Raw genomic sequence first — 23,137 nt, 5'->3', positions numbered from 1 at the left:
AATTTAGGAAGGTGCTTGAGATTCTAGGCATGAGGGTGGAGGAAACAAGTTTCAGATATATGTCAAATAACCCCCATTTTGGAAATACACAGATAAGAGAGAGTATCCATTTTCAACAAGCTGATCCTATTCCTCTCTGAGTAGGCACCAGCTGGTTATGGTAGGATTGAACAGATGAATCTCATGCTTCTAAACTCCCTTGGTCCGGATAGTTCCTAGCTCATGATATCTACACGTTCCCAGATGCAAATATGGTGACTGACACACTTTTTGACAATGAGAGCCTGCAGCATGACTGTGCAGATCCCAGAACCAGTGCCACAGCCCTCTGGAGCTCCCTGTTACTTAAGCATGTTCTTCTCCTGTCACTGTGCATCAGTGGGTCACAAGTTAGAATACCAAATTCAGGACAGACTGCTAAGAAACAGAGCAAGCACATCTCAAAACTTGTAGCTATTCTTCCGTAAGAGATACCAAACCAGCAACAAAAGTAAACTTTAGTCTCGTCACACAGGCTAATAAGAAGTCAGAAATGCAGCCTCCTTGGGTATCCCAGTCCTTGTATCACCACTCAGACACTGCACTTAATGATAATTGGTTATTGAAAACAAATTGAATCAAACAAAGGAGCCTTCTGATCGCAAGAGATCAATTACAGGTCAAGGTCAATATATAACTTAAGCTCTTAGCCAACAATCATGCTGTTGCCTGTCCTTTAGTATGGAAAATGTAAAGGGTTATTTATGAGAGAAAAGGAAGTGACAGTTAAAATAGTCAAAGGAATTAAATACTGTTTATACCCATTCATTAGTCCATTCATTTATAAGCCAGCTAAAATGGACAGATAAAAATGGGAAAACCCTGTGACCCTTTCATCAGCCAACCCTATATTTCAGGGGTTGGCAGACTTTGGTTCCCAGCCCATCAGAGTAAGCCACCGATGTGATGGGATATTTTGTTAACCTGGAACATCTGCCTTCAGGGGACCTTGTAGCACCCAGTGTCTGCAATTTGTTTTTTCTGGCCAGTGCATGCAGTGGGAAGTGGCAGCCAGCGTGTCCCTCAGCCTGCACTGTTTCCCGCAGCTCCCATTGGCTGAGAACAGTGAATTGCAGCCAATGGGAGCTGCAAGGTAAAGTGTTGAAACTTAAAGTTGTTGAATATGCAGAGGAAAACATTAATTGTGCCACTGCTTGTGAATTCTGTATCAATGAGAAGCAGGTAAGACAATGTTGAAAAAATAAAACACTACAACATATGCCAAAAATATCTCCGTGATTGGATTGTTGAATGTCAACAAAATGGGTACCTCATTGCAAGAACTGGAATTGATCTGTGTGCTCTGACAAATACAAGTCTGTAAAGCCATCAATATTTGTCACATCAGTGGGTTGGTATATTCCCTTCACAAATCATCATGGTCTCAGTATTTGTCAGTGAACAAACACAGCACAAAAGCTGCTAAGAGAAATGGAAGAAAAAAATCAAAATTTGCCAAAGGCTTATAATAAAACATGGAAAGGAATATGTATTTAACATGTCACAAATAGGAAATGTGGGTGAAACATCAATGACCTTTGATTGCTTGAGCAACAGAACAGTAATTGGTGTTGGTGAAATAAGTCTTATTTAAAACCATGAGCCATGATGAAAAAATCCATTTTTGTTTGGTCAGTTGATCAAAACTCCCTCCTGTTATTTTTGAAAGTACAACGTTGCCTAAAAAATGAAATTTCCTGCGGGTGTCACTGTACGCACACATGGAAACAGGGATGGATGAAAGAAAATGGAATTATTGAATGGCTGGGGAAAAAAGTGTGGAATAAGACACCAGGAACACTTCTCAAGAAACCTGCTACGCTTGTTTGGGACATGTTCAGGGCAGATAAGATGGATGAGGTGAAACGTGGCCAAAACCATGAAAACTACAACCACCTGATAACTGTCTCCCTGAACAAATCCTTTAAAGACTGATGTGCGATGCCAAATGTGGTGTAAGTGGATGTACGCAGGCATAGAGAAGTTGACAAAGGTGGGAATCTTAGTAAGACCAAAATCAATCTGGCCCCATAGTGGGTCAGGGATGCATGGCAGTCCATTCCTTCGGAAATGATTGAAAAATCCATTTTGGAAACTCTGTCTCAGCAATGCACTCAACAGGTCAGAAGATGACGCCATATTTGCTGAAGATACAATGGAATCTGATAATAAGGAATCTGAGTCTGAAGATGACACTGCTGACATCTATGATGACAGTGCAGGAGCTGCTATGACTGAAGCTGAATTTAATGACCTGTTTGAGTTGGAGACTCAATTGGAGATTGAATGGAAAACTAATTATGACTTTGAACAATTTTCAGACTGACATGCCGGGATATTTTGGTAAGTTTCTGATTACTTCCGAAAGGTTGGAATGTCCTCAGTCCCTTCATTAGAATGCTCCCCTTACTACGAATTCATATTTCAGGGATGAGAACAGAAAAGAGGGAAACTGGAGATGTTCCAAAGGTCTTTCATAGTATCTTTCAAGGTATTAGGGAACTTCATTGTCCCAAACAAAGCCCTACAGCAGTTAGTGGAAAAGTACAGGCACAAAATGGAGTTCAGTGTCACATGAGCTGGTTACATGCTTCAGTGAATCCTGGCAGGGACCATTACTCACATTCTGGTTAAAATGTCTGTAGGAAAGTGCATTATGTGGAGCTATGCTTCTTCCTTGGCCCATTATGCTTATTGGTGGGCCATCTTCTTGAATAGTACATTCACAGTGTGCTTGCTAGACTGGATGGAAACTGTCTTTTGGATGTTACTCAGGAGAAAATACATTTGAAATACTGGTATACAGTCAATACTTATAACTCCTGACATGAAAATGATCTGTGGGTACATACAGGGTAATTATATTCAACAAATCATTACTTTTGCAGTGACACCTTACATGGCATACTTTGTACAAGATTTATTAGAGTTATATAATAGCGGTAGCCAAAACTATCTACATGGTCATATTGTAATCATGTAACCTGCCACCTCAGGGAGCAGGGTCTAGTAACCTAGTTACATACTTAGGGGCAGTAGTTTCAATAAAGCATTGAATGCAAGGTTATGGAATGGGTGTCTTAGTCTCAAATTCTTTTACTCTTTGAACAGCACTAGAATTCCAGATCTTGGAAAAATGACAAACCCCTGAAAGTCAGTCCCTTTCAGCCTGACGTCACCACATATGCGGACCCTGGTTTGGTACAATCCTGAGGTCAGAGAGCTCTCCCTGGTTGGCCTGCCATTCTGTATGTGCCAGTGGAATGGCCTCCTTTGCTTAGGATATTTCCCTTCTTAAAGGAGCCTCTGTTACACTTCTCTTGCTCTACTGGGGAATTTCCAGAGTCTAAAATGATGACTGTCTCCCTCATGGCTTCTGAGAAGAATCTCCTTCACAGTCATTGGCCTGCTGGTAGCAAATATTTGTTTCACTAGGGTACGACTATTCAAGGTTAGTGTCCCTTGATTGCTCTGTCACAGCTTGTTAGACAGTCTGTCCACTGAGGTGTCAAGTTTTTGGTACAAAATTGATGCACAACGCCACACGAAAGTTGGCAGTCAAAATGGAAATTGAAATATATGGCCTTTTCAAAATAAAATGGGCTTTCCAATATGACACTGATAGTCTCTGACTGGTCATACCCTTTACAGCAGTATTTGGACTTCAATTTTAAATGGTATTTGAAAGTCTTTCTGCTTATGGCTGCATAGATGCAGGGACTGATCTCTTTAAATTCCTGTGTTCTATTTGGTTGCCTCAACCAACCGGTGTAAACATCATGCTGGGAATGGAACTCAGAGGACTGACCGGTCTCGAAGCTCAGTTGGATTGAGTTTGAATTTACTGTTCTGTACTGTAAGGCTGTATGGTCTGTTAATCTTTTACTCAGTCTCACCCTTGTTTACCTAGTGATCATTTGGATAGGTCTTACTCCCAGGTGGTATATGTATTGCACAATTACTCTCCTTGGTTGGTAGCTATCGTGTATGCAATATTTACAGGCTGCCAGGCTTTTAACAGTGAATGGTTTAGGTCCTTGTTCAGACTTTGATTTTGGAGAGAGCTTTTCTCTTACTGTGTTACAGTAAGTAGCATTTTGGGGGTGGTTCTTTCAGATACTTAAAAATTGTTTTAAACCAGAAAAGCAAATGACAACCTGGCTACTATGCCTGAATGATGGCGAATGTACAAAAATAATGTTGCTTTTCATCATGTTATTAATACAGTAAACCCCCAAAATGCATGACTTCAGGTGGCACTTAACTTGTGTTAACTCGAGTTAAGTGCAACTTGAAGCCCCTCTGTGGCTGTCTGTTCACCTGTCTCCCCCAGGCAGGGGAAATGGGGCAGATAGACAGCCACGGCACTGGCTGGCTGCCCGGTGTGGCTTTTCGCAGTTGAGAGAAGCTGGAGAGTAGCTGTGCATGGCTTCCAGAGTGGCAGGGAGCTGGGAACACGGCAGCAGCCAGGAAACTGACCAGTGATTTTATGTCTTGATAATGAACTTTTTGGAAAATAGTGTAAAAAGCTTCTTTAAGTTGTAAAAGAGAAAGCATTATACATTGCTTGACAGAAGTTCAGGCTGTTATTAACATGCTTTAAAATCTTTAGGCCTTGCTCTTTTGTACCAGCCAATAGTACAACCAACTCTTGTAAACTGATTTATTTGTGCTTAAAACTTCTGAGGGTAGAGTTTTTTTGTTCATGTTGCAAAGAAAATGAATTCTAAAAATATTGTTCCCTTACCCAGTATAATAAAGTGCTTTCTTTTCTCTGTAACTGAAATATAGGGTATACAGTTGTTTAAATGATATTGCATGATTGTTCTCCACATCTTACTCTAGAGAGAGAGAGAGAGCTGTTGATTTGCTTAACCCATGTGAGAGTAGTTTTGTGAAGTATCATCCATCATACCATTTACTATGGTCTTTGGCTCCAATTTTAAATGGTGAACCTTTCTAATCTGGAACTCTCTTGTCTGGCAAACTGTACAATCCAGCATGATTTTAGTTACCCTGATGACCGCTTATCATGGGTGTGGCCAAGTTTCCTGTGCTCCCATAAAGTTTGTTTACAGCCACCAGTCCTGGCTCTCAGTGTTCTGTGCTGTTATTTAGCTGTAATTTTCCCCTAAATGTCTTCTAAGAACCCAGTAAGCAGTAGAAGTGTTGGTAACATGCTAGCAAATATTGTCCTCCCATCATCTGGCAAATTCTTTGGTTTGGCACCAGTCAGATCCAGAGAGTGCTGGGTAAGAGAGGTTCAGCCTGTATCTGAAAGGTTTTCTGCTTATGCTGAATAGATGCAGGGTCTGACCTCTTTAAATGTCTGTGTTCTGTTGGAACACGCAGTCTAAACATGCTGGGAATGGAACTGTAGAGGAACTGATCTATCTGGGAGATAAGTCGGACTGACTGACTTATTGCTCTGTACCGTAAGGCTCCATGGTCATTGGTATTAAGTAAATTATAAATATTAAGATATTCCTGCGTCTGTCAAGCCAGGCATCATTGCTTTAGTATGATTGTTTCTCAGTTGCTGAAGAATAAGAGCCGTGGGAATTCTTGCTTCATGAGCTGCGTGTTTTCAGTACAAGAGGAGTCCTGAAGCTATTCTTGCAGTTTGGACAAAGCTCAGTAGCTACAGCACCAAGCCTCTGAACTAACTCACTTTTTCATTAATTAAATTGGCATGTTGAACTCCCATAACCTCCAAGAATACTGTTTTACCAATTTGTCACAGTCTGGAGAAAGAAAACATAACTAAGTTCAAAATTTGCAATGGCTGTCCACGAATCACTAGGAATGAGTTATTGTGTAGCTATGTGGCCTTCCTCTTCTGTGTTAACTCATTTATTTTGTAATGTGTGGCTATGCCAAGATACCTAAGCATGGTGTGGTAAGAGAGCAGCTGCCTATTTTCTGAATTTCTGTTCTATGATCAGGAGTTTGGTGCAGTTCTAGCCTTTTGTTTTCTCTTCCATTTTTGAGGCAGTGGTGGACATAATCATAAATTCTGAAGGAAGATTGAAATATTATTTGCTCTTAGTGGGGAAGGGAATGGGAGAAAGAGGAAGAAGGGAAGAGGTCTTGGTAGCGTGGATGAAATCAGGACTGTGCATATATACAAAAGAAATTCCTTTGTTTTTTGCAAATATTCTATGGTGGCTGTGAGGTCATTCAGTTTTAGCAAAAAACAATGCTTAATTTTGTCTGTTTATTTAATCCCAAGTAAAAAAAAATGTAGCCATATTTAACAGTCTGAAACATACAAGGCTACTTTATCTGAATTGACATAGAATGTATAAAAATACCATTGCTGCTCTTAATTAGGTTATTAATACTGAAGTTATTTCTCTTTCTTTTTTTTTTAAGGCTCTTTACACTAAAGCTATGCCCAAAGTAGAAAGCACTGTTGAACGTGGTAGAGGTAAATCTCACTTTAATTTTTCTGTGGTTTATGTGTGCCTTCTCTCTTAGCTCAAATCTCCCTGAAATGCTGTTACGCACATTATGTGAGTAATTAAATGACCTTCAAATGGTTATGCTGGTTGTGCTGCTACTTGGGGTTCTTTCATGGAGTATCATTGGGATAGGTTTTTGATAATTAAAAGCACAGGCCTGTGTGTATGTGAGCTAGTTCAAGAATAAGGGATTGTCTACAGCAAAAACATAAGCAACATAACCAGGTTGAACTAGGAGCATAAAAAATGATCCTCCCTGAGAGAGAGGGACCCCATTATAGACACAATGAGGTCTTTCTAGCTTATTTCGCTCAAGGGGTTTGATTAACTGCAGCAGTAGAAAAAACACTTTTGTGTCTGTAGCATGTGTCTACATTATGGCACTATACAGGCACACCTACTGCATCCATAGCATAAATAGGCATTGTATCAGGAGGGAGGAATGTTTTTTGGATCAGGGCCACTGACCCACAGAACAATCACTTGGGCCACATGTAAGCGAGAAGCAAAAAACCAAATCCTCATGGGTGTGGCATCCAACTGACAAGCAAAAAAAAAAAAAAAAAATTCACTGAAGGCCTGTGTGGAGGTGCCAAGGCACCACATTTACCGCCCTCCCCCGCCCCCCGGGGTAGTAGATTTTTATGGTACCTCTCCAGACTCTGGGGTGGGGCCAAAAATGAGGGGTTCAGTATGTGGTAGTGGGCTGCCAGGGAGCAGGCTGGGAGTGGGTAAAGGGTCTGGGTGGGTTGTAGGGTGCGGGAATAGGATAAGGGTGGGGGTTCTGGGCAGAAAGGAGGGTGCAGAAGCAGGTTGGGGGTGAGTAGGATGGGCAGCAGGAAGCAGGGGATGGGGAGGCCTGCCTGGCACAGCTCCTGGTGAGGAGTGCAGGTAGATCTGTGCTGCCCTTTGCTTGCAAGCATCACATCGCCACCACTCCCATTGGCCAGAATTTCTGGCTGATGGGAGCAATGAGGATGGGGTCCTCAAGCTAGCACAGGGGACAGAACTTCTCTGTGCTGCTGTTCCCAGTGCAGAACCACTTTCTCCCCCTGTCAGGCAGAGCCCGCAGGTCAGATGCAGCTGGTGGCTTGCCTTGGTGAGACCTGTGAGACTTGGGATTTTGGGTCCTTCCTCCCCTGCCACCACCAGCAGCAGGGAGCCAGTACTGGCACTCCCATCCATGCGGGGAGCCCTGAGCCTCCTGGGCCAGATCAAGGCAAGCCCACCTGCAGGCCATAGGTTCCCTATTCCTGCCCTTTGTAATGGAGCCATATAAGGAACATATACAGCATCAATTAAAGGGATATCTAGGATAATTGGCCATTCAGGGGAAAAGATGCTATCTGTTCATGGGCAACCATACTGAAGCTAATTCAAAGCATTCTGTGACAATAGCAGAATCTCTGAAAAAGCTTTATTTGGTCTTATTTGTGTCAAGCAGGATTAGATGATCAAAATCTAACATCTCTAATCACACTGTGTGGTTTTCTGGGTTGGTGGGACATGAGAGAAGAATGAAACCACTTAGTTTAATTCACATGCTAAAGCCAAGCACAATTTGGGAGTGGTTTCAAATTAATATAAGATCAATAAGAACAATATTCACATTTTTCATCTCTCTAAACTGTGCCACTTTTTAATCTACATATGGAATTGTTATATTTCTCACCTTTCTCATCACCTCTTTCTAGATTACTGTTTCTACTATATCTTTGATGTGGGCTCACCAAACGGAATTCAGTGAGGAACTGCATGGGCATAGGGTTCTGATCGTGTAGTGTTGGGCCCCAAAAGGACGTTATAGCTTTTAGACTTCCTTTATTTGGTATCTACATCAGCATCTCTTATTTACCAGTTTTATATTACAAGAAAAAGGAGGTGTTCAATTACACTGAACAGCAGTAAATGCATAAAAGGAAATACCTTCTATGCATTGTCTCTAATAAGTTCATTTGGGAGTTCATTGCCTCAAGATTTTTTAGAGGTCTTGAGTTCATAAAAGAATAATATATTTATGTTGACTGTATCCACTCTTGAATCAGATAAGCTGACAAATGTTAGAGGTGTAACACTTCTGTCTCCAGAGCATAGGTGAATTACTAACTGATGATGCTAGATAGTAATGTTCTTTGATGGCAGTTTATTCCATAGCTATATAATTCTTGCATCTCCTGAAACATCTGGTACAAGCCACTGTTAGAAACTGGATGCTGCAGTACTGCTCTAGTCTGGCAATTCCTATGTAACCATAAAAGAAAAATATTCTATTTTTAAATTACGTAAACTAAAAGGTCTGATGAAGCAAAGGGTTATCTAAGTTTATATACAGAAGATCCCAGACCTAGGCAGAGGTGGTGTTGTTGGCAACTCTGCATAAGTTGCATTTTGCATAACTGGGGGAGCCAGGAAACTGACCAGTGCAGCAGCTGACAGTCTCCTGTGAGCTGCTGGGAGCCAGGCTCCAGCTCCCCTCCACTCAGAGGAGACGGTTTTCTGTCTCGTGAGTGTGGGGAGCTGGAGCCTGGCTTGCAGCTCTCTGCTCCTCACAGGAGACAGTTTCCTGTGCTCACAGGAGCTGGGAAACTGACCAGCACATCACTGGTCAGTTTCCCTGCTCCCCCCAGCAGAGGGGAGCCAGGAGCCAGGAGCCAGGCTACTGCCTGGTTCCGGGGGACCAGGAAGCCACTCCTGTCAGGGTGGTAGCCAAGAGTCAGGCTGCCACCCACTGAGAGGAGTAGTTTCCCTGCTCCTGTCAGGGATGGCAGCCTCACTGTTGGCTGCTGCCCCTGACAGGAGATGCTAAACCACTCCTGTCAGGGGTGGCATGAGTCAGGCTGCTGCACCTGTCAGGGGTGGCAGGCTGTCTAACTTGAGATATGCAAAACTCGAATGCGTGTGTCTCAGGGTTTTACTGTATTTGCACAAGTCAGAAGGGAGAATCACCTTTTTATATTGTATATTTTTTTAATAACAAGTTAAAATTATTGTTTAGATTTCATTGTTAAATGAAATTGTGTGGAAAGGGAAATAAAAATTTTCACACATTTCTCTTGCTGATTTTTGTCAGCTGACTAAAACAAAGCAAAACAGATGACAAAAACCACAAGAGGTTTTGTAGCAGAGAATGGCTGACGGCAAACAGCAGGAAACTCAGCTAACTGGGGAAAATGATATTGCATGAATAATCGTGTGGAAACAGGATGTAAATGTGAATATCCTGAAAATACCAGTATTAACCATAACAACAAACAGTCCCATGGCACCTTATAGACTAACAGATATTTTGAAGCATAAGCTTTTGTTGGCAAAGACCTGCTTTGTCAGATGCATCTGATGGTTGCATCTGATGAATCGGGTCCTTGTCCAAGAAAGCTTATGCTTCAAAGTATATTAGACTATAAGGTGCCATGGGACTTTTTGTTGTGTTTGAAGATACAGACTAACTTGGCTACCCCTCTGATACTTGAATATTATCCATGCTACTGATGAGACACTGATAAACTAAAGTTGTTATTGATTGATTTCCCTCCCTCCAAATTACACAAGTTTCTGAAAGTATTTTTATGCACTAATTTTAAGTACTGTTCTACCATGCTGATGTTCTGTTCAGTGGGAAGCAGGAGGTCAAGGGGAGGGCAGCTCTTCTATCTTAATAAATTAGTGTCTTTCTTTTGGTTTTTGCATTCGAATACTTAATAGTTTTCGTTGTCAAGGTGGAACACTTGAATAATACCATTTAGAAATTTTAGTATAACTGTATTCTTTCTGAAACTTAAATATCTTTTCAGACTGGAAGCAGTGAAATTGTTTCTTCTCCCTTTCTGTCCCACACACGTTTGTTAAAATATGGATGTAGCAGGATGAATAAAGCATGCATATATTTTTTTTAAATTAAAAAAGAATATTGCAGTTTAGAAGATTTTTAAAATACAGGGGTTTTTTTGCACTTACCTAAAATGGACTGACTCTAAAAATTGATTTTCCCCCCCACATCGCCAGCACACCAGTTTTTATATTATGTCAGTTCACACAATCAGGAGGTGGCTAGAACCACTAGATTGTGGCATTCTACAAAATGACTCTGCTTCTGCTGCAAGAAGAAAGCCTACAGCTTTGGGGGTATGCAGAACTCATTTTTGTCAACCAATTTGCCACCAAAATGCACTTAAAAAACCAAGTGCTGCCATGAACAGATTCCCTTTTCCAAAGGCAAAAGATGACAAGTAAGAGTCTGCATGAAACTGTGTGTCCCTTGAATGTTTAAGAAACATTTAGTAGTGTTTCAGCTAATGTCCCCTAAATAAATGAAGCAACAATACGCTGGTGCATCAACAAGTAGTTCACATATGTGTCAATAGACTGCAGCAGATTTGATTTTTTTTTTGGGGGGGGGCCACTAAAGCGAGAGAATACATGGCAGTTAAAAGAATGTTTAACAAAACTTTAAAACTTGGTAGTCTGTGTTAGTAGTTCATTTTTTACTGTGCGTTTTCTCCAGTATATTGAAGCATTGTGGTCTGTTTTCATTTTAGAAAGTTGTGAATTTCTCAGGAATCCCCCTCCAGGATTTTACCCAAGGCTTGGTGTGATTGGTTTTGCTGGAATTGTTGGATTGTTTCTTTCTAGAGGTAGGTGTTGTTTTCAAATGGCTTATGCTATGACTTTGGGGTAAATTATTTAACATCCAGTAAAAATGAATACATCTTTATCTACAATATGTGCAGTTATATATGGGCTCAGAAAAGCTTCTAGCTGCCATTATGCCTTTTACGAGTGTGTTTTTTTAAAAAATTGTTTAATTTCTTTGGCGTTATTGTTTATGGATTCTGTGGGTTACAGAAATTTGGTCTATAAGAGACCAGTACAATGGCACTGATAGTAATTAATCTGATAAAATCAAATAGGAAAACAAGAATTGCAATTTGTTTTAAACCAAATTTAGTGCCATACCTTTCAGATTATAAAACTTATCTTTCTCTTGATTTAGATCTTGAAGTTCAGTGGGTTGGTAGTAACAAATAAACAAGTTTGTGGGGAAAATAGATGTTTCTTAAAAACTTGTTTGCAGAATATGTTTGTTGAGTATTCAGATCATTTAAACATAATATTTTGAAAATTGGTACTGTGAACGTTATGCTTGGTAGTAATTGGTCAGGCATTGCTCTTTGACATGTGCATCATTCAGTTCACGAAGACAATTATCAATAAGCAGCTGTTCCTTTACAGTTGACTGAATGAAATTAAGGAGATGATCCAGTCATGTACTAGTGATTTATATTAAAGCAGTTGAAGAGATATTTAGCACAAGATCACGTTTTGAATTTAAATGCAACCCCGTATCCACCTTTAAAAAAATATAGAAATAACAGGGTGCAGGTGCTGGGAGGGAAGTAAGGAAGGGGCAAGGATTGGGGATGTGGGTGGGTTTTGTGGTGCAGTCTCCAGCTGGTTGCAGCTCCCTGGTGATGGTGACGGTGCACTGAGGTTAAGGCACACACATTGCCTATTCTGGCCATGTGCTGCTCCTGGAAGCATCCAGCAAGTCAGGCAGGGAGAGGGGCAGGTGGTGCCATGTGCTGCCCCTAACTACTGCTCCCTCAGTTTCCATGGATACTCAGTTCCCGGACAATGGGAGCTACAAGGGTGGTGCTTGCAGACAAGAGCAGCATGTGGAGACAGCCTCTCCACAGGGACTTCAGGGAGTTGTCAGCTGCTTCTGGGAGTGGCCTGGGGCCTGCCTTATCCCCGTGCCACTGGACTGTTGGCAGCCTATCTCCCAGGATGGCTGCAGGAGCCTCCAAGAGATCCAGCACATTTCCAGTAGGCTCCCAGCCAAACTGGGAGGAATGGCAACCCTAGACTACAACTGAGAGTGACTGTCAGAGGCTCTACAATCCACCAGTTGATCATGATGGTTGACCACCAAATTAAAGGGACACTGCCAACTTGAATGTTTTTTTCTAAATTGCTCTGATAGATTAAAATTATTTTTTGTGCTCCTTTGTTTATTTAGAAAGAGCCTTTGAGTGGGCTTGAAAGCCACATCACCAGATATGCTCGTCTCCTTCCCCCACCCGCTTTTGCTGTCTGGGTAGGCACCTGCCTGCTGCTTGTTCTTTCAGTTTCTGATTTGATAATGAGATCACATAGTAAATGGCCTTTTCTAGGGCCTGTAGATGGTGAAGCTAACAGTGTATTAAGTAAGCTAACTGAAAAAGAGGTGTGAAAAAAATTAAAGAAAATATCTATCACATACTAGCAATTAATTGTAGTGACAGGTGGACAAAAATACTGAAAGTTTTTGTTTTTAAAATTGACTATCTTTAATTGGCAAATTACTTGACAATGCAAAGTTCTTGAATGTTATTGTGGTCTCATCCCTACACAGAACTTACTAGAACTCACGTACAGTATAATGTAACGTTTATATATATTTTATAGTGTAAAAATTCAACACAACATTTAATGACATTTCTTAAAAGAACAGTGTGTTCGTACTTTGTTAGGAAAGGGAATTTTTAAATACACTAGAACTTTGGCATTACAAACACCTTGGAAATGGAAGTTGTTCATAACTCTGAAATGTATGTAATCCTGAACAAAAAGTTCTGGGTATTCTTTCAAAACGGGTCTGCAACAGAAATCACGAGAAGAGCCATTTTTTCAATTTCAGTGACAGAATCAGTACTTCATGAGCCACAATGCATGTGAATATGAGACAGTTATTAATAAATATATAAAAATATAAAGTCAAACTGTACTTTTTTTGTAACCCCTATTTTAAGAACAGCGCACACACAATGATTTGTACCAGTTATAAATTTGTTACCCCCATCCCTCAGCCCCACCCCCCATTTTCAGGCTTAACCTCTTTTGCCCCAAACCACCCCCCATCTCCACGTTTAACCCCTCTGAGTCCCAAACCACCTTTCCAACCCCAGGTTTAACCCCTTGAGCCCCAAACCTAGGATTTACATGGCTCAGCTGAGGAGCTGTGTGTGCTGCTGCTGGTCCCCACCGGCTGCTTCCTTCTCCACATGGCTGCATGGCTCTGGCAGGGCACGCTTGTCCGCCTCTCCCCACAGCTCTCTTTCCGGCTGACCTTGTCCTGTCTTCCTCTTCCAGGGCTCCCTGCCCTACCAGCTTCCCCTTGCCACAGCTGACCACTCCATGACTCCAGTTGCTGCGACTGCTTGAACGAAACAACTAAATTCCATTTTAATTATGTGTTGCGTAAGTGGCAGCAGCCTCCAGAGCCACACGTGGAATAAGTGGTGGCAGTGCTTTGAGCCGCAAGTGTCTCCTTGAAGAGCCACATGCGGCTCTGGAGCTGCAGGTTGCCGACCCCTATTTCAAAACTTTCAAACTGAACATAGACTTAATATAGCTGTGCAACTTTACTTTGCAGAAGTAAATGGTGCTCGTAACCATCTTAATTTAAATGACACAGTCACAGAAACCATTTTCTTACTTTGTCAAATCTTTAAACTTTCCCTTTATTTTTAGTAGTTTATATTTAACATATTTGCTTGGGGGACAGTTCCTCTGCTGCTGCCTGATTGCATTCTTCTGATGCAAAATGAAGTTTGTGGTTGACTGGTCAGACTGGATTTCTGGTGTTCATAACTCTGAGGTTCTACTGATACTCTTTCTGTAGAAGTTCTTAGGCTGTAATACTACTTATCTGCATCTGTAGTGAATCAATGATATAGGTGAATGCTGTCGTTCTGCAGGAAATAAATAGTAGTATGCGTGGCCAAGTGATATTGTCACTAACAAAATCAGAAATGAGTAGTCATTTTGGATGAGAGTAGACAGTCAGTCACATGTTCTTCTAATTGATTGGATGTGGGCAACTGGTCATTTAGAAACTAGAAGTGATATGTATGACTATAGCTGACAAATGTATTAATATTTAAAAGTAGTTGAACTAAACAGTAGCTGATGTAACTGATATAGATAACTAATGTAGATCTGAAGAAGTGGGTCTGTCCCACGAAAGCTCATCACCTAATACATTATTTTGTTAGTCTGCTAAGTGCTACATGACTGCCTTTTTGTTTTGATAGAATACAGACTAACACAGCTACCTCTCTGTTATAGTGACTGAGGTGGTAAATTATAATATACCTGATGAATGATTATATATAAAAATACATAGCAACTCTTTCCAAGTTTCTAGATAATATATACTCTAACAGAATGTATTTTCTTCTCTGGAACAGGATCAAAAATAAAGAGATTGGTGTATCCAGTAGGTTTCATGGGGATTGGTGCCTCTCTATATTATCCACAACAGGCTGTTGCAATTGCAAAGGTCAGTGATTACATTTTTATGTGTGGGGAATCCCCTCTTACTTGCTGCTTATTTCTTCCTCACATCAAATTAGTCAGTAAACCCTTTTTATTTAAGAGCTGTCAGTGTGCTTGGCCTTCATACAGTGATGGCAGATACACTTCTTTTTAGAAGTGGCTTTCAGTTTTAAACTGCATATAAATTGGGTCATCGGAGTAATTTAAACCAGCAAGCAGGTAACCTTGATTTAAATAGTCCATTTTAACTGTATTTTGCATTTGTGCTGTTACTTTTCTGAAGAAAAGTTCATCCTCATTGGTTGGTAACTATTAAAGCGTGTTGATTTGAAACTAAATATGGTCTGTACATAATTCAGAGCTTGTTTTTGTTCGCTGATGGAATGCACTGCATCTCTTCACACTTATTTAAGCAGTTATGGAGCTTAATTTATATTCAGATTGTTAATTTTTACGTTTTCATTCACATGGAAAATAGAGAATTAAAGATGTACAACATTGCATTTTAAGTTAAACTACCTTAAATGGGCTGGATATATATTTAAAACGTTTAAGCATGTTTTGCTTTTAAAGCTCACTGATTTATTAATACAAGGAATTATTAGCTGTAGATAGTGAATTGAAGTTTCTTGTCACTGTGTCCTTCAAAACTTTAGAATGGGTAGATCTCATCCTCTTATGTAAGATCCGCAGAAACATTCAGAACAGTTATTTCCAGTGCATCCATCTTATGCTCTGTTATGGTGGTAGCACAGGTTCAAACAGCTCTGCAATCAGATTGTTTCCTGGATCCACTGGACTTACCATGAGTGGAGAGGAAAAAGAAAGCTCCTCCGAGTCATGTTTTTCACATTTTTCCAGAGAAATGAAGAAGACCAAAAAACTTGTCTTTTCATTCCCTAGAGCAGGGGTGTCTCAGTCTGTGGGATCCCTTGTACAGAGTAAGATAACTGATAAGTGGAAAGGTGAGAAATTACGCCAGTTGTGGGAAGGGCCACTCTGTAGCAGTGGCTGCATGTGAGATCCCCCTCTCAATCAGTATCAACACTGCTGGCGCAGATGCAGGCTCGGACACGCTCCTCATGTTGGGCTGGCTGGTTTTCTTCATAGAGACAACACTTGATCTCCAAGTTTTGGGCACTGTTCTTGATAGTGGTTGTCCATGTTATCTTGTCCACCCCCGCCCTCCCCAGGTGTCAGCCTCAATTTCTCACTTCACAGAGGTTTTCTTAAGTGTCTCTGTAGTGCTTCCTCTGCCCACCACGAGACCTTGCCCCAGTCTTTAGTTGAGCGTAGAGAATCTGTTTAGCCAGATGTGTCCCAGTCGTTCTGTAGCTACCCGTGGGTGAATGTTGCCTTGATGCTGCAAGAATCCGCTTCTATGAGGACACTAACATAGGTCGATCTGTCTGCCACGTGATGCCCAATATTATTCTCAGGTACCTTTGACGGAATTTCTCCAGATCTTTTATACGACGTCTCTAGGGAGTCCAAGGTGCAGCCCCATGTAGCAACATTGGAATGACTACAGCGTTGTAGTTGTCGCTCTTGGTCTCTGTCTTGATGTCACGGCCATCAAAGACTCACTTCCATTAGCATCCATAAGTCGCACTGGCAATTCAGTGGCGGATTTCAATGTCAATATCAATGTCAGCGTTGCTGGATGAGCTATCTTCAAGATGCTGCCAACGTCCTGAGGAAACTACAATGCATTGATGATCTTCCAGAATACGCCATCCTCTCTACACCAGTATCCTGCATGAAGATGGACTACAAAGTGTCATGAATGGTATCCCTGATGATGCCCCAGCACAACTGGTGGCAGAGCTCTGTGACTTTGTCCTCACCCACAACTATTTCAGATTTGGGAACAATTTATACCTTCAAACCAGTGGTGCTGCTGTGGGTGCCTGCATGGCCCCACAGTATGTTAACATTTTTATGGCTGACCTGGAAAAAGGCTTCCTTAGCTCTCGTCCCCTAGCGCTCCTCCTCTACTTGTGCTACATTGATGACATCTTCATCATCTGAACATGTGGGAAGGAGGCTCTGGAAGAAGTCCACAGGGATTTCAACAGTTTCCAACCCGCCCTCAACCTCAGCCTGGATCAGTCCACACAGGAGACCCACTTCTTAACACTACAGTGCAAATAAGTGATAGTCACATAGACACCGCTCTGTACTGGAGATCTGCTGATCGCTATGCTTACCTACATACCTCCAGCTTCCATCTACGGCACACCACGATTCATTGTCTACAGCCAGACACTAAGGTACAACCCCATTTTTGCTGCAGTCCCTCAGACAAACACTTACAAGACCTTTACTAGGGATTCTTAAAACTACAATACCCACCTGATCAAGTGAGAAAACAGATTGACAGAGCCAGACGTACTCAGAAGCCACCTGTTACAAGACAGGCCCAACCAGGAGGATAACAGAACGCTACTGACCATCGCATACAGTTCCCAGCTAAAACCTCTGCAGTTCATCATCAGTGATCTGTAACCCATCCTGGACAATGATCCTTCACTCTCACAGACCTTGGAAGGCAGGCCAGTCCTCACCTACAGACTGAGCCTACCAACCTTAACCAAATTCTCACCAGCAACTATAGACCACAGTAACTCTAACTCAGGAACCAATCACTACAACAAACCTCGGTGCCTGCTCTGCCCACATATTTACACCATCTACACTATCACAGGACCCAACCATATCAGCCACAACATCAGGGGCTCTTTCACCTGCACATCTACTATTGTAGTACATACCATCATGTGCCAGCAGTGCCCCTCTGCTGTATACATTGGCCAAACTGGACAGTCTCTGTGTGAAAGAATGAATGGACACTAATGAGATATCAGGAATGGTAACGTATAAAAACCTTGTAGGAGAACACTTCAATCTCCCTGGACACTCAGTAACAGTTTTAAAAGTAGGCATCTTGCAACAACAACAAAAATCTTCAAAAACGGACTCTAAAGAGAAACTTGATCTGCAATTTGACAACATCAGTTTAGGATTGAACTGGGAGTGGCTGGCCAGCTACATAAGCAGTTTCTCCTCTCGTGGTATTCACTCTTCCACATCTGCTGCTGGAAGTGGGCCACATCCTCCCTGACTGAATTGACCTCGTTAACTCTGGCCTTCCTCTTGACTGGTACTCGCTGCTTTCATGTGCCCATACATTTATACCTGCCTCTGGAATTCCCAGTCCATGCATCTGACAGGTCTTTTCCCATGAAAGCATATGGTCCAATAAATTTGTTAGTCTATAATTTTCCACAGCGCTTCTTGTTGATTTATTATGTAAGGATTAAAGCATCATGTCAGCCTATCTTTATAAACCACTATTCCAGGGGTGGGCAATAACTTCTGATGGGCGGGGGGCCACTCCGAGAATTTGATAGGTGGCCAAGGGCTGCTCTTTTCTCTGGAAAGGTTGTGGGGTCTGGGACACAGGTTGGTGGAGAAAGGAGCTTGGGGTAAGGGATTAGGATGCATGACGGGACATAGTATCTGGGAGGGAGTTTTGATGAAGAAAGGAGTGTGTGACCAGGTTAGGGAGTTGGGGTGAAGGACAGGGTTCAAGGTCTGGGAAGGGGCATAGGTGCAGGAGTGGATCCTGGCCTCTGGGAAGGATGCATGGAGGGTGCAGGGTCTGGGAGAGAGTTGTAACCAGAGACAGGGGTGCAGGAGAAGGTGCAGAGGGTTTGGGTTATCACCTGGGGCAGGGAGTTGGGATGTGGGAGGGGATGGGGTTCTAGGTGCAAGCTCTGGATGGGAGGTGCGTACTCTAAGCATTTCCTAGCCCATAGCCCAGTGGGACCCTCTTGGCAGGCTACCTGTCTGCTCCTCCACCTGCCCCACAAAGTGTATAGCTTCTGAGGCTGGTGTGTGCACGCCCTGAGGGGAGGCATCTGCATGAGCTGCCTGCACTTGCAAGCATGGCCCAGGCAGATTCCATTGGTGAGTTTCTAGCCAATGGAAGTGGTGAGAATTGTGTTGGGAATGGGGGTAATGTATGGAGACACCCCACCCCCTTCCCAGTGGCTGCATCATTCAGAGATATGTATGCTGGTTCCAGCAGCTTGCCACTTCGAGACATAGGTGCAGGGAATGTGGCAGGCAGGAAGCCCACCTGACAATCTTGCTAGGCTGCAAGACACTGGCGGCCCAAAGGATCATGGGTGGCTGGATCTGTGGATCGTATTTTGACAATTCCCGTTTTTCCTAGATCTGGCATCTAGACCAGGTGCTCATTTCATTCAGATAGCATTAGTCGTGTGAGTTCCCCATATCAGTTCGTGGAGTACTGATTACCCAACTATTCACTGGATAGGAATACGTAGGGGACATTCAAAGAAGAAATGGAAGTTACACACTTCTTTGAGATGGACTCTGCATATTGATGCTCCTCCTGCCCTCTTTCCAGTTGGTATTGGAGTTGGACAGAATGGAGGTGGCAGGGAGCAGCCTTCTCCCTCTGAATGCTGAGGAGAGGGGTGGGAGAGGCAGATGAGCACTGTACCAGGAGCTGCTATGAGAAGAAAACAGCATGACAACCGCTGCCCCAGACAGCACATCCCACCTAATAAATTATTTGTTAGTCTTTAAAGTGTTACTTTACCACTTTTTTTGTTTTGACAGTATATAGACTGGCATGGCTCCCTCTCTGTCATTAGTGTGAGTGTGCAGCATCCACTTCTAAGAATTTTGGTTACAAGTAACTACCCACTTCTGCAGCATGTGGGATTTTTTTTTTTTTTTTTTGAGGGGGAAGGAGGTGAGTTGGGATTTTACTTCTTCCCTTCCATCTGTTCCAATTCCACGGCTTGTGTCTAAAACAGGCCTCATGCCCACCTCCCATTTGTACATTTCAGGTGTTGAGTTTAGGCGAAGTTTGAGAAAGTTGCTTTATGAAGAGATTTTAAAAAAGCAAATATTTAGATTTGTAGAAATTTATTTTACTTGAAACAAGCCTTTTTAAAAGCCCAAGTCTTGCTTCTAGTTGTCCTGAGATGTAGCAGTACAAAATTAGGATTGATTAGCAAGACATTAATCAGGTAAACTTGAACTTGTGTTTCATAAATGTGAGCACTTTTATTTGGGAACAATTGAACTTTCCATTTCAAACCTGAGTGCTTTTTTAACATGGCTCTTTGGAAAAAAGCGCTTTGTTTGGAGCCTTTTTAGCTTTTAAAATGTGATTTATATCCTGTATGGAATAATTTACCACTTTGCACTTCCTTAAATGTCAGAGTCCTTATGTTTGCGCATTATGAATATCACCGAATAACTAAAAATACAAAGGAGCACATTCATCCCTTAATTAAGGCTTTCCGCTGGAGAAAGTTAGCTCATAAAAGAACTGAAAAATGTACTAAGCAGAGTACAGTGTGGGGTTGTAATACAGATCTTGCGTGTCTGGCTATGAGGAAAAGTGACATCCCGTTTAGTTATGGTCCCTGAATCCAGCCTGCCACAGTCCTCTCAGTGGGAATCTTGGGCAGGCTTCCTGCCTGCCACATCCCCGACACACTGTTCAAAGTGGCCAGCCATTGGAAATTTAAAAGGCTTTTTCTCCAGACACTGCTCTCATGGGCCGCGTCTACACGTGCATGCTACTTCGAAATAGCGCCCGTCACGGCTACACGTGTTAGGCGGCGAGACGTCGAAGTCGCTAACCCCATGAGGGGATGGGAATAGTGCCCTACTTCGAAGTTGAACGTCGAAGTAGGGCACGTGTGGCCGATCTGCACCCCGCAACATTGAAATAGCGGGGTCCGCCATGAAGGCCATCAGCTGAGGGGTTGAGAGACGCTCACTCTCTAGCCCCTGCGGGGCTCTATGGTCACCGTGTGCAGCAGCCCTTAGCCCAGGGCTTCTGGCTGCTACTGTGGCAGCTGGGGATTCATGCTGCATGCACAGGGTCTGCAACCAGTTGTCGGCTCTGTGGATCTTGTGTTGTTTAGTGCAACTGTGTCTGGGAGGGGCCCTTTAAGGGAGCGGCTTGCTGTTGAGTCCGCCCTGTGACCCTGTCTGCAGCTGTTCCTGGCACCCTTATTTCGATGTGTGCTACTTTGGCGTGTAGACGTTCCCTCGCAGCGCCTATTTCGATGTGGTGCTGCGCAACGTCGAAGTCGAACGTCGACGTTGCCAGCCCTGGAGGACGTGTAGACGTTATTCATTGAAATAAGCTATTTCGATGTAGCATGCACGTGTAGACGTAGCCATGGAAAGCCAACTTGTAGCTGTTTAGCATAAGATTACTAAAATATGTTCCTTTTGCCATTTGGGGCATACTGGTTGTATTGCTAGGAATAAAATGTAAAGCTCTGTGTGCTGTCTTTTACCTGCACCTAGCAGACCAACTTCGGCAGATGGATCTCATATTTGTGGCTTTGGCAGAACATCCACTAAAGTTTTAAAGCTGTTCTGCTTTCTATTCAAGAGAAAATATAGCTCTTTTATTACTCCTGCTGAATTTTACACTTACCTTGGGTTCACCCTCAACTTGGAAAAAGCATTTGCTACTAACGTAGCTAAATCAATCTGTTTGCATCAAAAGAAGTTTTCAGTCATATTTTAAATCATCTTTCTCAGTACTGGGTCTTCTCAACTTGCAGAATACAGCACATACACTAGTCATTTTGATGTATGCTCACTGGCTTCCTTTAAGGAAAAACATTGTCAGTGCACAGTTATTGTCAAGATTTATTCCCCTGACAATCGACTAAATTGATTACAGTGTTTAAAGTTGACATTATAAGCGCTAAGACGACAGCAAGTTCTCAGTTAGGGTTCTCATAAGACCATACTGAGACAGAGCAATTATCTTTAATTCTGCTTGATATTTAGTGAAGAAGAATAGTTAATTTTGTATGTACACAGTTAAGAAGAGGAAAGTTGTTTGTGCTAATAAGGTAATAGCCTTTCAGGCTGCTAATGGCTTACAGTAGAACCTCAGAATTATGAACTTACCAGCCAACCACATGCCTCATGTGGAACCAGGACTACACAGCCAGACCTAGCGGAGACCAAACTGAAAAAAACTTAGTAGTATATAGTACAGTACTGTGTTTTAAATGCAGTGCTTCTTTACTAGGAAAAAGTGGTGGTGGAACTCAAGCCCAAACCTCCCACTCCTGCCAGAACTGAAGCCCCAACCTCCCCCACTGCTGGAACTCAAGCCCCAAACCTTCCCCCCACCTCCCGCAGCTCCTGTCTGTATCTCGTCTCGCCCCCAGGTGGCTTAACCTCCCCCTCCCTGCTACAAACGAATACCCTCCCTCTCCCCTAGAGCCAGACACCCCAGAGCTAGGCACTGCCAGCCCCCTCCCAGCTCTAAATAAATGCCCTCCCCCAGAGCCAGGCATCCCCAAAACCATGCAGAACCAGGTGCCCCAGACCCCCTCCCAGCTGTAAGTCAATGCCTTTCCCCCTTCTCCAGAACCAGGCAACCCCAGCTCACCCCACCCCTATAATTCAACCCAACGCACTGGAGCCACGGATAGAGCCGGGGTAGAGGGTGTTGCACTGGGCCTCCAGGGCAGTGCTGGGTCTCCCAGGCTGGGGTGTGTCAAGCTGCAGGTACTGCACCACGCTCCAAGGCCTTGCCAGGCCCTGAGGCTGGCCCGGCTGCAAGCACTGAGGAAGCACGCACCATGCTGGGCCACAGCTGCAAGGGCAGTGGCAGGAGCCACGTGGCTTCCGGGGGGAGTGTAGTAGCCACACCAGGACTGGAAGAGCCACGCATGCGTGGAGCTGGGGGAGCCAGCCTTCTGCTGCCCCAAACAGGGAGTAGAGCCTCACTGCCTGCCAAAATGGTGGTACTGAGAAAAAGAGGCACCAGGATGCCATTCTGGGGGTGGGGGGAAAAAAAAAGCCCTGGTTAAATGTAAACCACTAAAAGGTGTGAGAGGAGTGTTTTTCTTCCATGTAGTAAGGTTTCAAAACTGTAAGTCAATATTAATTTGTAAACTTTTGACAGAACAGTCATAATGTTTTGCTCAGAGTTACAGGCATTTCGGAGTTAAGAATCAGCTCCATTCCCAAGGTGTTTGTAACTTTTGAGCTTCTTCTGTAGTGCCCTAGGTACAGAGATATTTGGGGCACAGGAGACAAAATATAAGCCCACTCTTAAGTTTCTTCAGAACCTGTCTGACGTTTTAGCGTTTGTTTAAATATTACAGTGGAGTTACACATATTTGCAGTTTTACCTTGAATTCAGTGGAAGTTACAAAATATGTTGGCATACTGGAATTTAACAATAATGAAGGAGTAACTATGTTTTGTCATCTTGCAGTTTAAGC

At 42.9% G+C, this 23,137-nt stretch overlaps 1 protein-coding gene across 9 annotated transcripts in view; it reads left to right on the top strand.

The window, feature by feature from the left end:
• Window positions 1–23,137, top strand: part of APOO (apolipoprotein O) — a 78,779-nt gene that overhangs the window by 34,417 nt on the left and 21,225 nt on the right. For all 9 annotated transcript variants that reach the window (XM_074994365.1, XM_074994387.1, XM_074994349.1 and 6 more), the window contains 3 exons: window positions 6,415–6,469; window positions 11,039–11,134; window positions 14,732–14,823. In XM_074994365.1, the coding sequence (XP_074850466.1) occupies window positions 6,415–6,469; window positions 11,039–11,134; window positions 14,732–14,823 (243 nt within the window). The remainder of the gene's footprint in view (window positions 1–6,414; window positions 6,470–11,038; window positions 11,135–14,731; window positions 14,824–23,137) is intronic.

Source organism: Carettochelys insculpta, chromosome 1 (genome assembly GCF_033958435.1).
Source record: "Carettochelys insculpta isolate YL-2023 chromosome 1, ASM3395843v1, whole genome shotgun sequence".
NCBI classification, from domain to species: Eukaryota; Metazoa; Chordata; order Testudines; family Carettochelyidae; genus Carettochelys; species Carettochelys insculpta.
This window is presented reverse-complemented; position numbering and strand designations above follow the sequence as displayed.